The 14,058-nt window shown below is 40.2% G+C and overlaps 1 protein-coding gene across 2 annotated transcripts in view; it reads right to left on the bottom strand.

The window, feature by feature from the left end:
* Window positions 1–14,058, bottom strand: part of SH3BGRL2 (SH3 domain binding glutamate rich protein like 2) — a 41,378-nt gene that overhangs the window by 11,847 nt on the left and 15,473 nt on the right. Inside the window, exons 1-2 of one of the 2 annotated variants that reach the window (XM_042894270.1) lie at window positions 13,285–13,369; window positions 9,504–9,689 (exon numbers count right to left, since the gene is read on the bottom strand). In XM_042894270.1, the coding sequence (XP_042750204.1) occupies window positions 9,504–9,689; window positions 13,285–13,353 (255 nt within the window). In that variant the 5' untranslated portion in view covers window positions 13,354–13,369. Of the gene's footprint in view, window positions 1–9,503; window positions 9,690–13,284; window positions 13,370–14,058 lie in introns of those variants that run through there. The other variant, XM_042894277.1, reaches the window with a different exon arrangement.

Raw genomic sequence — 14,058 nt, 5'->3', positions numbered from 1 at the left:
TTGTTAGTCCTCTCCCATGGGCTAAATACTTATTTCTGTAATCTCTCCAGTTGTAGCTTTCAAAAACAAAGGCCTTTATAAAAAGGAGGCCCATATCAGCTACAGCTCTACTATTTGGACAGTTACATGCTAAAATCAGGCTGTTATTATGTTTGCCATTCATTCAACAATCACTAAAGGATACACAGTCATCACATATCCAGGAACTAACGTCCCTCACCTCTGCACAGGGAGTCCAAGCGCAGAAGGGCTTCTCAAAATTAAGATATCAAAGTGGTAGAATGCCCACCTGGGCAGGAAATATTTGAGTGTACATCCAAGAAATATGGATGATAACAGGTATGTCACTATTGTGCACCTTCTAGCAATTTTTTTCAGCACCTTTACAGATAATCTTGAGTGAGATCACACAACATGTGCAGGAAGCTGAGTGATCGGACCTGGCCAGCACAGGTTCATGAAAGGCAAGTCCTGCTGACTAGCCTCACCTCTTCTATGATCAAGTGATCCAAATGGTGGATGAGGAAAAGGTCTTTAATGTAGTCTACCTAAACTTCAGCCAAGCCTTTGACTCTGTCACTCATGGTATTCTACTGGAGAAGCTGGCTGCTCGTGGACAAGTAGACTCTGCTGGAGACTCACTAGCTGGAGTTCTGGGCCCAGAAACTGGTGATGAATGGAGTTAAATACAGCTGGCAACCAGTCACAAGAGGTGCACTTTGGCCACAACAACCTCAGGCAACACTACAGGCTTGGGGTAGAATGGCTGAAAGACTGTGAAGAGATTAAGGACCTGGGGGTGTTGGTCTACACTTGGCTGAACATGATCCAGATGTCTACCATGGTTTAGTAGGCAGTATCTGTGGAAGGTGAACAGTCAGACCAAATGACCTTAGAGGTCTTTTCCAACCTTAATGATTCTATGATTTATCATGCTGTTAAGCTGTTTAGACAATTTCAATATTATCCAATCTGACAATGACAGAAGTTTGAAAGGAGGGAGGAGCTGAAACACCAGGGAGTGAACTGTGGTAATCACCCTCTCACAAGAAACCACAGCTAAAAGATATAAATTAACCATCCTACACAATAACTCTGCGTGCACATATTTCGTGTTGATCATGTTTCAAGGCACCTATAACTTTACAATGGACATGCCAACTACATTAGTTGGTTTTCCTCTTAGAACATTTTACTTTTACTGAGATCAGGTGACATCTTAGAGCACTGAAGGAAAAATAATGGATTCCCCTCTTCCATTTGTTTCTTTTGGGAATGAGACTGTCAGAAACATCTTTCAGCCTTTTCTTTGTTTTCTTTGGCCTTTGGAAGAACAGAAATGGCAAGGTATTAAAGAAAGAAGAAAGCCACAAAAATTGTAATGGTACTGCAGTGAATTAATGTAATGTTTGCTTATAAATCAACTACAACTGCTGCATCTTCAAAGTGTTTTTTAAAATTTAATTATATTAGCATGATTACAAGTGGTACAATGGTGTAGTGTATTACTTGTTTCCATCTTCTTGTTCCCTGACCACTGCCATGGCCTTCTGTAGGTATTGCTCCAGTACACTGCTACATCCATATCCTGCACTATACTATGCACTCTCAGTGTATTACTGCCACTTAATGAGTTTTCTCATCCTTAGCATATTTTAGAAGCGCAGGTCTTTTACAGAAGTCAGTAGTCAAAGTTGTCCTGACCCACTAAAGAATAAATCCCTTTTCTCCAAAAAAGTATGGCAAAAGGAGAGCTAAGATCACAAACAAAACTGCTAGTGACCTATGTCTGTAGAACATCAATGTAATTTAAAAAAAAAAAAAAAGCAGTATTCTTTGCTATATTACAGTAACAGTTCTAGTTTTATACTGGTCATCTTTAATTCCTTCAAACTACATAAACACTCTGTATTACTCTACTTAGGAAATAGTATCTGAAAACAGACTAAAATGTATCCAGTCTTTGACAGCTGTTACCTTTAAATGGTGGGATAATTTACAGGAACATACCTGCTACTTTACCTTGAAACAGCTATACGTAATGTTCAGAAAGCAGAAAATTCAGGCTAAAACTGCAGTGCTCAGAAATTTACTCTCTCCACTACAGTAAAGAAAATTTCAGCAGCATTAATCATTAATCTAAACAGACATTATACAATACCTGAGCAGTTCACTTGAACTTTTATCTAGTGAGATTATCACTCCTCTGAAGGCTAAACTGGACCACCAAGTTGTTGAGTTGGACAAGATGCAAGGGTGCAAGGACCATGCAAGGGTGCAAGGAGCTGTATGTGGCCTTGCTGGATACCACATTAGCCTCACAACTGCCCTGGCTCTGGAACTGAAGACCGTACAGCAGTCATGCTGGAAGGGCATTATGCCACTTTGCTTCAGGATCCAAAGAAACAGCTTTCAAGCTCTGCATAACAAGCTCCACAATGGCAGGCCAGAGCAGAAACTCTGGAATGATCTCTAGTCAGATTTCTTAAATTCTCTCTTTTCTCCTTATTAGAGAGTAGTTACCAGCTTGTCCTTTTACACATTAAAAAAAAAAAAGCATCTTAAAAAAAAAAAAAGACAGAAATTTAACAGTACACAGAAATCACTGCAACAGTATTTGACTGCACTGAATGGTTTCTTGAGAACACTGACCCCTTTCAGCAGCCTATTTTATTTCTTTGTCTATAGGCCTTCACTGTTTTGATGGCATTGATAGTCACATATTGCATTTCAGGGAAGGACAATAAATATCAAATATCTCTGTCTCTACTGCTGTGCCCACTGGACAGTGTATCAGTGCTTACCCTAATACACTAAACCATCTGGACAGCTCCCAAGAGGGGAAAAAAAAAAAAAAGAAAGAAGAAGAGAAAGAAGAGTCAGTCTGCTGTGTAAATATTTTCCCTACAACTCCCACCTGGAAACAGATTTCCTTTTAATTTTGGTTAGCCTAAATTTCGGACAATTTCACATCAGTGGCAGATTTCCTGTGTAGAAAACTATCACTGTTTCAAAGCACTAACTTGAACCTTTTTTAAGCTTAAAATCAGAGTGCAGCTTCACTGGGAAAGGGGTGATTTCTAATCTCCGGAACAGATCCAGGATTCACTTCTAGACTAACAAGACTGCAAATTCAAATGTGGAGATAGATATAAGAGAACAGAAGAAGGAGGTGTGAGACACAGGACTAAATTCAGACACCACTTTTTCAGTATTTCTTGCGTGCAACATTAAGAACTCCCCATGCCCAGTGTTCTGGCTACTGCTGATCCTGGTTGGATTTGTGTAGGTGCAGCTCCTCGCCAATCAGGTGAAGAAGCTAAAGCCCTGCTCAGCGTCTACAAACTTCACTCCAGAAGCCACATGCCCAAAATTAAGGCATTTCAGTTCTTGGCATCATATTATAGTCCCCCTGTGAATTTGCCTCAAATGTACCAGTCTGCAATGACCTCTCCATTTGCCTGGACTTTCCTGTGTTTGTGCAAGAAAGATAACAGTAAGCAGGGTAATTATTTATCCATTCATTTTTTCAACAGTGTTTTTAACCTGCAGGATACTGAATTGTTAGTGCCACAGTCTATGCTATCAGCAGTTCTTTACATAAGAATCTGAATAACTCATGAGCAAACTTACTGATCTGGCTGTTAGAGAAATATAGAATGAGAGATAGAGCACTGAATTTTTCTTTAACTTTGAAAGCAAATAATTGAGTTAGGAAAACTTAGAAAATGAACTACAGTCTTTAATTTCTCGTTTTCTTTGGGTCTGGCCTTGATAATGCACCAACGTTCTGGCTGTTGTCCAGCAGCGCTTGCACAGCATTAAAGTCTTTGTTTCTAACTCTGCTCTCCACTGCCTCCTGCAGTGAAGTTGGGAAGGGACACAGCTGAGACAACTCCCTGAGCTGGCCATTGGGTATACCATACCATATAAATAAATACATGCTCAGCAATAAACACCAGGGAGAACTGTCTTCTAAGGTAGCCATTGTTCAGAGACTCACTGGAGATTGGTCTGATTTTGGGATGTGATGAGTGACTGCGTTTGCATTATTTGGTGTTTTTTTCACCTTTCCTTCACTTACTAAGCTGTCTCCCCTAACCTGCAAGTTCTTCTCACTTTTGCTCTTCCTATTCTCTGCCCTGACCTGCTTGGAGTGTGAGATGAGCAAGCAGGTGTACTGTTGCTTGGTATTGACAGAGGTTAACTCATAGCAGCCTGCTTTGGCACCTGAACAAGAACTCAAGATGCATTCAGAACAGCAATAGACTTGATAATAGTGTGCTAGAACAAACTTTTTACCTAGCTGTTATTTGGCAGGCTCTTACTTTCTGCTACTGATCACAATGCTGTTCTCAGTCAAGTTTCTTGTTCTCTTACTTGCTCCACTGCTTTTTCCTTTTCTTTCTGTATAAATGTGAAGGGTTGTTAATGGCTGCTTTCATCTTTTGCAGTGTTATCACTTAATTTTGCTTTGCCTGGGAGAGTTACGATAAAAAAATTGGCCTCCAGCCTAATCTTGTATGTGGCCCCTGCATTGCTACCATCCCAGTACTCTGGAACCATCTTGTGGAGACAATTGGCAAATAGCTCTTTCTCCTCTAGTTTAAAAGCCATTTCATGAAAGAAGGAAGAATGAAATCTTCTGCTCCTCCAGGGCAGATGCTCCCACCCATATCACAATGGGCCTCCAGTTTCTTGAATACCCCTATGTAACCAAATTGCTAAGTATTATTGTATGCACTGCAGCTGATGATGACTTCACATAAAATTAAGCAGCCAGTTGGAAATGCTGTCCAGGAACATGACCTGAGAAAATCAATCCCTGGGTGGCAAGGTGCGTGAGCCTTGTAAAGGACTGGGTAAGTGTGCCAGTGAACAAACCTGAGCTAGCTTTAATGCCCAACAGTCCAAGCCAACCCCTCTCCTGGATGACCACTGTAACAGATGGATTCCAAGTCATGGAAAAATGAACTGAATGGACACCTGATGGGGATGGCCCATAGACTAACTGAATGATACTTAAGTATACATAAAAATACCAGGGGGAAGGAGGGTGTTGAGGATGTATTGGATATGAACTACAAATAGTACAGAATAAGAAATAGAGATTTTACTGGGTCTGGCTGGCATAGAGTTGTCTTCATACTATGGTGCTTTGTTTTGGGTCTGTGACTGAAATAGCCCTGATAACACATCAGTGTTTTGCTACTGCTCCTCTGTGTTTGCACAGCAGCAAAACCTTTTCCATTTCTCATTGTGCTCCCTTCTTACCTCCCTCATGGGTAGGCTGGGAGTGGGCAACAGGTTGGAAGCATACACATCTAGGACAGCTGATCCAAACTGCCCAAATAGATACTGAATGCCAGCAAGCAATAAAACAAAGTAGCTATTACTTTTAGACTAGGTTGGCACTGGTTCTCTTTTCAAGGTTGTGAGTGATCACATTTGCACCACTGTTTTTTTGCTCCATCCTCTCCCTTTTCCTTTACCTATTACACTGTCTCACTGTCTCTATCTCAACCCATAAGTTCTTTTACTCATTCCTCCAATTCCACTCTTGCTTGCCCTGGGCAGGAAGCTGTGAGGGGTAGAAAGGGAGGTGAGTGAAGAAGAATCTATGTAGGTTCTTAGCTGCTAGAGGAGGGGGAGGGAGTCATTGTTCTGTCCTCCATTACTGCACACAAGGACTCCAGTAAAACTCATTTGACAAATGGTAGAGAGGGATGGATGTTCAATGTAAAATTATAATGTCTATCTACACTCTAGCAGTGGAGAGAACTAGAATTGTGCTGTCAAAAGGCCACATGGTGCCTTCTGAGGAAAAAAAAGTTCAGTTTTTACAGTCTTTCCAAAGTATCTTAATTTTACTTCTCTGTATGCAAAGTGTATAAGGAGCGTGCACTCAAGCACTGACATTTCCTAACTCTTTCATGATACTTGCTATAGCAAGGTAACTGTAGTCATCTCAGATTCACACCACTGTAAATTAAATGAGGTTCATGTGCATGGTGTCTGAAATATAGACTTCTTCTCTCATAGACATACAATATTACAGCAATGTCACTAAATGAAATAACAGATTGTAGAGTCACAGAAATATCCAAATTATCATAGTGTCACTGCTATGACATAATACTGGATTATCAGCAAAATGATTTGTGTTATTGTCTGCTCTCTGCTCTTATCTAGCTTGCTCACAGGAAATAAAAAAATGATTCTCACTGAAAAAAGTTCCTATTTCAATATCCCATTAACAAAGCTTTTTACTGAAAAATTGGAAAGTGGATGTCAGATTAAGAAAAAGACAGATGAATGATCATATCTGCAATTACAGCAGCTCAGGAAAATGTCACTGTCTCGCTTATGCTTCAAAACATGGAATTGGTCTGCTAGTGCCAGAAGGATCCCCCTCCCTGTATTTTGCATGTTTGTTTGGAGGAGAGGGGGATGAGTCACCTTCTCAAATCTTTTTCCTCTCTATACCAGCTATCCCATGTTCTAATGGACAACACCAACACTTCAGGGATACTAACTGGAAGCACTGAAGACAAACTTCAGTTGCATTCTGAAAAGTTATTATTTCAAATAGTAATGACTTTTCACAGAAAAAAAAAACCAAAACAACTGTATGGCTATGAACATAACATGTACTCAGGGTTCCTATGTCATACCCCTATGAATCTCTCTTGAAACTGTGAACAAAAGCATATTTTGCTTTTCCTTGTCTAGCCCTCATATTTTTATGGAAACAGCAAAGGATCTGATCAGTCTGTATTCTAGGTCTGCATTGTCAGTGATAATGTGCAAGTCAGACCGAGTACATAGGTAGCTCTGAGTAGTATGCTGAGACTGTAGAACTGACAGGGACAGAAAAAAGACAGTATTGGTTAATAGAGCATAATGGAATAGAAACTGGCTGGACATAAATCAGGAATGAAAGCTTCAATGTAACAGAATTAACAGAAATTTTTGTGATTACTTTTTAGTTTAGTTTTTAAATTATACAGTAGAATTTTGTTGTTGTTTAATATTATGTGAAGATTAACCAGTGAAAATCCTCACTGTGGAAATCAGAAAGGGGACATGATGTGTAATGCCTGCTGATTTCATCTAACTTCTACAATATTACAATCTCCTTTCTAGCACTGACATCCTTTGTCTCCTGCCTAATGTCCTGCTTCCCCTATTACCTGAGAACTTCATTAATTAATGCTAGCAGGATAACTGATGAACTTTGAAGATCCAGCACATACTTTTTCCTTCATCCCAGAAAATATGTTGCTTTGAAAAACAAACAAAAAACAAACAAACAAACAAACAAAAACCAAACATATTTGCTCCTTGAAGGGGTTCATGCAGCCAGTGAGGTCTAGTAAGATTAACTCTGCTCCAGAAGAGCTATCAGCTGAGCAGACAGATTAACAAGATCATCTCACATGTTGCATGACATCTTCTGCCTCGCTAATTCCAAACTGCAATTTCTAAGACTTTTTTAAAACATACCATAAAGAAAAACTGCAAAGATGCAGAATCAATACAGAACAACTGCTTAGAACACTGCACTACCCAAGTTCACTAAAATCACACTGAACAATATAAATGCTGATATCCACAAGTGAGGAGCTGCTACAAGAGTGTCAAAATCCCTTCCGTGTCCCAGATAATTTTCTTCAATGGACATTTTATATTCTGAAGTAGGAAGGTATGAGTTAAATAGCTGAGGTAGGAGGTCTTGTATTGGCCTTGTTTACATATCAGAGGGATGTTAAGTATCTTTCTTCAAAAAAGCCAGTTAGCTGTTAATCATATACAATTTGGTGAAAAGACTGAGAGGGAACCTGATTAATGTTTATAAATATCTAAAGGGAGACGGGGGACAAATGGATGAGGCCAGGATCTTCCTGGCAGTGTGTATCAATAGGAGCGGCCTAAAACTTGAAGATAAGAAGTTCCAAACAAACATGTGATGTTTAAAACACACCTGTGCAACCTATTGTAGGGGACCAGCACTAGCAGGAGAGTTGTTGCACTCAGTGATCTCTCGAGGTCCCTTCCAACCTCTGCAATTTTGTGATTCTGTGTAATTTGTTGCAGAGGATCCTGAATCAGTTCTTGTGCTCTTCCTGCATTAAGCTAGCCATCACAGTGCAGCTAACAGTTTCTCAGCAGATCTGAATGATCCATCAGCTAGCAGCAGCTTACTTGCACTGCAGTAGAGTCAGACAGGAGTAAGTTAGAACTAGCTTGGATGTCTCTTCATCCTGTTGTATCCACATTTACCCTGATCCATCTATTACAACCCAAACACAAACTTTCCTGTTTCATCCTCCTACTAAACTCACATACAAACCTTATAAAATCACTTCTCGATGCATCGAGAGTGGTACATTAAACCAGGGGGGGTCTCCCATCAGACAATTCAGTAAATACCTTAAAACCTGCCTCCTGAAGGATATGCAAATCATACAGTTGAAGTACAAAAGAATGTAGCAAGGAAGAGAGGACACAGATCTTTTTAAATTTTGTTCTAAGGAGAATCTAAGTTCTGGGAAGGTTTTCCCGGGCTACAAGAGAGCCTAAGACTCAGGGCTGCAGACTAAGTAGGGAAGTAAAACATCCATATGGTGCCATTCTTAATGTAACAGTCCAAGGCTACCACTTCAGCTAGCTGATATAGATGTTATTGCAGCTCACACCACCAGAGAAATCAGTTCACCCATCAATTTGTTGTCAGATTCACAAGCTCTCAAGATTATTAGTTTTTCAGCAGAAAAAGTGTCATGTTGCTTCTCTTAAGGGAAAAAATAAAACTATTTTACAAATCAAGTAGCAAATAGCATTCATTTTTCCTAGGGATTCAGACTGCAAGGGTTCTTTGAGCATAAATGAAATTTGCACTATAACAGCAACACAGAGGGAGCTAAATTATAATAACAATATGACTCGATCTAGTCAATGTTCTCAACTGTGGTACCAAAGATTTCCTTCTGAATTTTTGCTACCCTCAAGTAGCAAAACCAGAAATCACCAGAGTCCAGTGTTCTAACAAAAGAACTTTACCACCAATAGGTTGTACATTAATCTAGGTACTACTGAAGAAGCTCAACAGCAAGTTTTGCCTATTTAGAAGGCCAAGAGGGTATACAATGGTTTTGATGTTGTCCCACTCTATGTTCTTATCTCTAAATCAGAGAAGTACGGATTTGAAGGTCTACTAATAAGTGGATAAAGAATTGGCTGGATGGTTGAAGCACCAGACTGTTGTAGTCAGCTGCTCTATGTCCAGGTGAAGAGGCCTTGGGCAAGATGTTCTATTGCCTGATTTAGTGGTTGGCAATCCTGCCCACAGCAGCAGGTTTGGAACTAGATCATCTTTAAGGTCATCTTCCCAATTGAAGCCAATCAACGATGCTATAATTTCAACATGCATTAGGCATGCATTCCAACAGTATTAGGGTATACAGCCACACTGTTCACTGACAACTGTAACAACTACTTACTCCACAGTATCGATCATCACTGAATATCTGTGGTGGCAATGGATTGCCTTGTGCAGGCTGCCTGTCCTCAGGAATATTTTTATACATCCACTGTCTTTTCTCCTCTGACATCGTAATATCCACTTCTTCAAACTCTATGCGATTGGCTTCTAGAAATCTCACCACATCTTGTTGCCTCTTCTTTATCTAGATGAAAGAAAAAAAAACAAAAACACAATACATGAGAGCAAGTCAACCATAACCCAGATATGTTACAAACCTGAGTACATTCCTTCTCTCCTGTCCTACTTCCACATGACAGAAAGTCAAAAACTCAGGAAGAAAGGGGAAATTTTTTTTTCAGTTTTAAGTTCATAGACATTAAACACTGCTGTTTCTCTACAAGTTGACAAAGGTTGTACCTTCTCATCCCATTTTTAGAAGGCTGTCTCTCTAGTTCCACTGTGGAATTTTCAGCCTTTCTCTCTGATGAATCTTTAAAAAGATAAATAAATGAAGTATGTGAGAACAACAAGTAGAAATTAAAAGATATAGCTGGTTTTCAAAATGACTGAGGGCTAAATTTTTGAAGCATAAAGACAGATAGAAATGCAAGGTAAGCAACCGAGCAAATCTGAGAAAAGTCCACTCCTATAGGTGACCACTGAGATAGACATGTTGGCATGCGTGGAAAAAAAAAACCATCAGTTGCACATATTTGTTTTCCTAGACACCAAGATATCTCATAAAAATGCAGCTCCACGGTTCCCTGAACAAGGCTTGTTGAATCTTTAATTAAGAGCGTCCGTCTGCATAATGCATGTGTCTAAAAATAAGCATGATTTCATCTCTTGAAAATTAATTTCACCACAAAAAAACGCACTAGGTACATAATAGATATATGGGGTTTATTCCCTTCAAAGAGATTATCATCTTCATATGAAAGCCTAATAGAGGCAAAACACCAAAAGTTTTTAGCTCATTGCAGCTAAGGTCAGCTCTTAACAGCTTGCAGGGCTTCAAGCAGATCCATCAGGTGAAGACCATCTCTGCCTCAAACAGGATGTGATAGCAAGACAGCAACCTTCGAAAGGAAAGTCTGCAGAGCTGAGGAAAACTAGCTGTGCTCATCTGTCTCAACCTGCTCTGCATTCTCTTCAGTTCATTTTGTATTTTCTGCATCTACTTAATGAAAAAATCTCCTTCAGAAGGAAGCTATATCCTGTGTTTTTACAGCTATAATCAACTGCATTATTTGAAGAAAAAATAGCACTTTAATAATTTTACAGTATTCCTGGAGTGTTGTATCCACACAGTTGCTGATTGGCATAAAGCCCAGGTGGATGAATCATGCCTGCGGGCATCATATGACCCAAATACTATCTGGAAATCAGGATCTTTAAAGTGCATGTGCTAGCTGCTCTTGTCACACAGCCCATTGCACCCACCTAAATGCAGCACAAAAACACACATCTTTTGGAGGTAACAGTGATGGTATCACTGCTCATTTGAACTAAGAGAGTAGCCATCTCAACAAACCAGAAATACAAAAGTCTTAAATGATTACTGCCTTTCTACGTGAATTTGTAACTGTTGGTTTTTTTGTTGGTGGTGGTGGTGTTTTTTTCTCTATTTCTTACATAAGCTATATTAGTTTTTAGGCATACCATAAAAGAATCACTTTTTCATACAGAAGGCAGCTCCAAAAGTTGCATGAAAGTAATACCATATCAATAACAGATAAATTCCTGCATCGTCATCACTGCTGGCACCAATACTTGACTTCTACTGCCTCCCCAAAAATTGTGATAAGGAAATTTATGGTCAATGTAGGAGCAAAGTTTCAAGAGAAGACCAAAGTAGGATTTATTTTATTTTAATGGTGATTAACAAGCATTTATTAAAATAGAAATAAGACACCTAAAGAAACATGTGGAGATGTCATTTGTTTGCAATGAAGTACTGCTAAAATCATCTTGAATTCTGCCTCTATGGCATTCATCAGCTTCACAGGTTGGTCTAGCCAGCAGATGACAGAGCAGCATCCCAATGCAGAGCAGCATGCCCTCGCCAAGTCTTTCAGACCTGCACTCCTCAGAGTGGCCGTGCACTGACTGCACAGTCGGGACAATCCCTGGCATGCTGTGACATTCAAGTCACTGCCGTAAGCTGTTTGTGAGACTAAGGCAGCCTTGGGCAAAGCTTTCCATGCCCAAGCCACATTTTGCTGTATATGTAATCATTTCATCTGCTGTCTGCCAGTTCACTATAAAGTGAACTGCAGCTCAGTTTTAAGCAGTTCCCTCACATTTTACCCTTCACACTATGAGAATTCTCCCACAATCACACACTTCCTAATCTCTCTCTTTTATTTTTATAAAACTAATTAAGATGTTGAAGGGAAATAAATTGGCTGGGGGGGTTTTGAGCCAGAAGATTTGCAATTCTGCACACGACATCTGCAGGAGTTATCAGCTGTGGATGTGCCAGCTGTATAAATTGAAACAAAATGCCTTGAAAAATTTTAGGCAGAGAAGCAACATCATCTCCTCCTTCAAGTGATTTGATTGAAGTTTGTAAACTGAAGCAGGAGAAATACTTACATTAAAAATCCTATTAAATTATGCCTTGTTGTTTAAGATTGATGCTCAGAGCATCTGTGGCAACTGAAACCAGCTGATTGTTCCCCAAGAAAACCACAGGATCTTTGTCTTCCCATACAACTGGATCTGTGCCTCAGGCATGCGTCAGCCTCACAATCCTGCCTGTAGTTATTGTTTGTGATTACTCCAAGCTAAAAAAACCTCCAGCATTCAACAAATGAAGCCCTCAGCAGGCCAACATGCCCCAAAGGGCAATGACAATTCCTCCTTCCTCACTAGCCTACACAGAGGACCTGAGCTCCTGCCCAAAGCCCAGGGAGGATTAATGCAGCCTCAGGTGACAAACTAGGTGCACGCTTTAGTCCTCTTCATGCAACTAAGCTTTGCACCTTGCTTCTTCCTAGCTTTCTAGGACTTGATGCAATTTAAAGCATCCTGAAAAAAAGTGTTCATACAATCAGAAATACCATGATCACAAAACCTCAGTTTATGGCTATTTATATAATAATTTGTGAAAGCGTTTATATCCTTACATAACAGACTGCCTTAGCACCAAAATATTTTGCTTTTGATACATCTTAAAGTATCAGAAGATGATGAAAGATAAACCATGAAAACAAACACTCCCTGTGAAGTCTCGAAATCCTCCACACTTCATTCTATATTCCATGAAACTCCAGCTTCAATACGCAACCTATGCATCTCATCTCAAAGCATGCAATTAAACATAGATTTGTTTTTTTAATTCCCTTGTAGTTATGAAATTAATATTATCCATAAGCGCAAACATGAATAGGCACTATTATATCTTTTTGTTAAGCAGCAACACTGATCATGAAACAAAAATCAGTATCTCTTTACATGATGTTATTCTAATCTCTCTTCAGCACGGCGAAGAAAATTCTAAGCTAACAGTCTGCTATGATAATCCAATGGCTATCTTCCATGTTCTAAGCAGGATGATTGTTTTCTGAACTTCTGCTTTCATGGAATTAGTCTTGCTTTTAATTTACATTTCTATTCACTCAGAAATATAAGACAGGAAAGAAACACTCAAAGATGTCTCCATTTATCCCAGCATTGGAGACAGTTTGCTTAGGTGGATTAAAAAGCAGCAATAATAAACTGTGCATTCTGATATACAGAGTTGAAGTGAGTTAATCACTAGTTCAGTAGCTCAATATACAAAAAAAGCCCACCTCAGCTAATATACACAGGCCTTCTCCAATGTCTTTCATTTCTTCATTTGATATTGTCTCCCATGACATCCTTATAACAAAGCTGAGGAAGTGTGGGATAGACCAGTGGACAGTGAGGTGGGTTGAGAACTGGCTGACTGGCAGAGCACAGAGGGTCATCATTGGCGGTGCAGAGTCTAGCTGGAGACCTGTAACCAGTGGTGACCCCCAGGGGTCTGTGCTGGTTCCGGTCTTGTTCAACATCTTCATCAATGACCTTGATGAGGGGATAATGGCCACCCTCAGCAAGTTTGCTGATGATAGGAAGTTGGGAGGATTGGCTGGCACACCTGAAGGCCATGCTGCCATTCAGTGAAACCTGGACAGGCTGGAGAGCTGGGGAGAAAAAAACCGGGTGAGGTTTAACAAAAGCAAGTGTAGAGTCTTGTATCTAGGGGGGAATAATTGCATGCACCGGTACAGGATGGGGGATGACCTGCTGGAGGGGAGCTCTGCAGAGAGGGACCTGGGTGTCCTGGTGGATGACAGGTTGGCCATGAGCCAGCAGTGTGCCCTTGTGGCCAAAAAGGCCAATGGCATCCTGGGGTGCATTAAAAAGAGCGTGGCCAGCAGGTCAAAGGAGGTGATCCTCCCCCTCTACTCTGCCCTGGTAAGACCTCATCTGGAGTACTGCGTCCAGTTCTGGGCTCCCCAGTACAAAAAAGACAGGGACCTCTTGGAAAGAGTCCAGTGGAGGGCCACAAAGATGGTGAAGGGCCTGGAGCATCTCTCCTA

This window comes from Lagopus leucura, unplaced genomic scaffold, assembly GCF_019238085.1.
Source record: "Lagopus leucura isolate 7727_CA_CO unplaced genomic scaffold, USGS_WTPT01 Super-Scaffold_73, whole genome shotgun sequence".
In the NCBI taxonomy this organism is placed as follows: Eukaryota; Metazoa; Chordata; class Aves; order Galliformes; family Phasianidae; genus Lagopus; species Lagopus leucura.
Note: the sequence above shows the minus strand (reverse complement) of the source record. Positions and strands in the feature narration are given on the sequence as shown.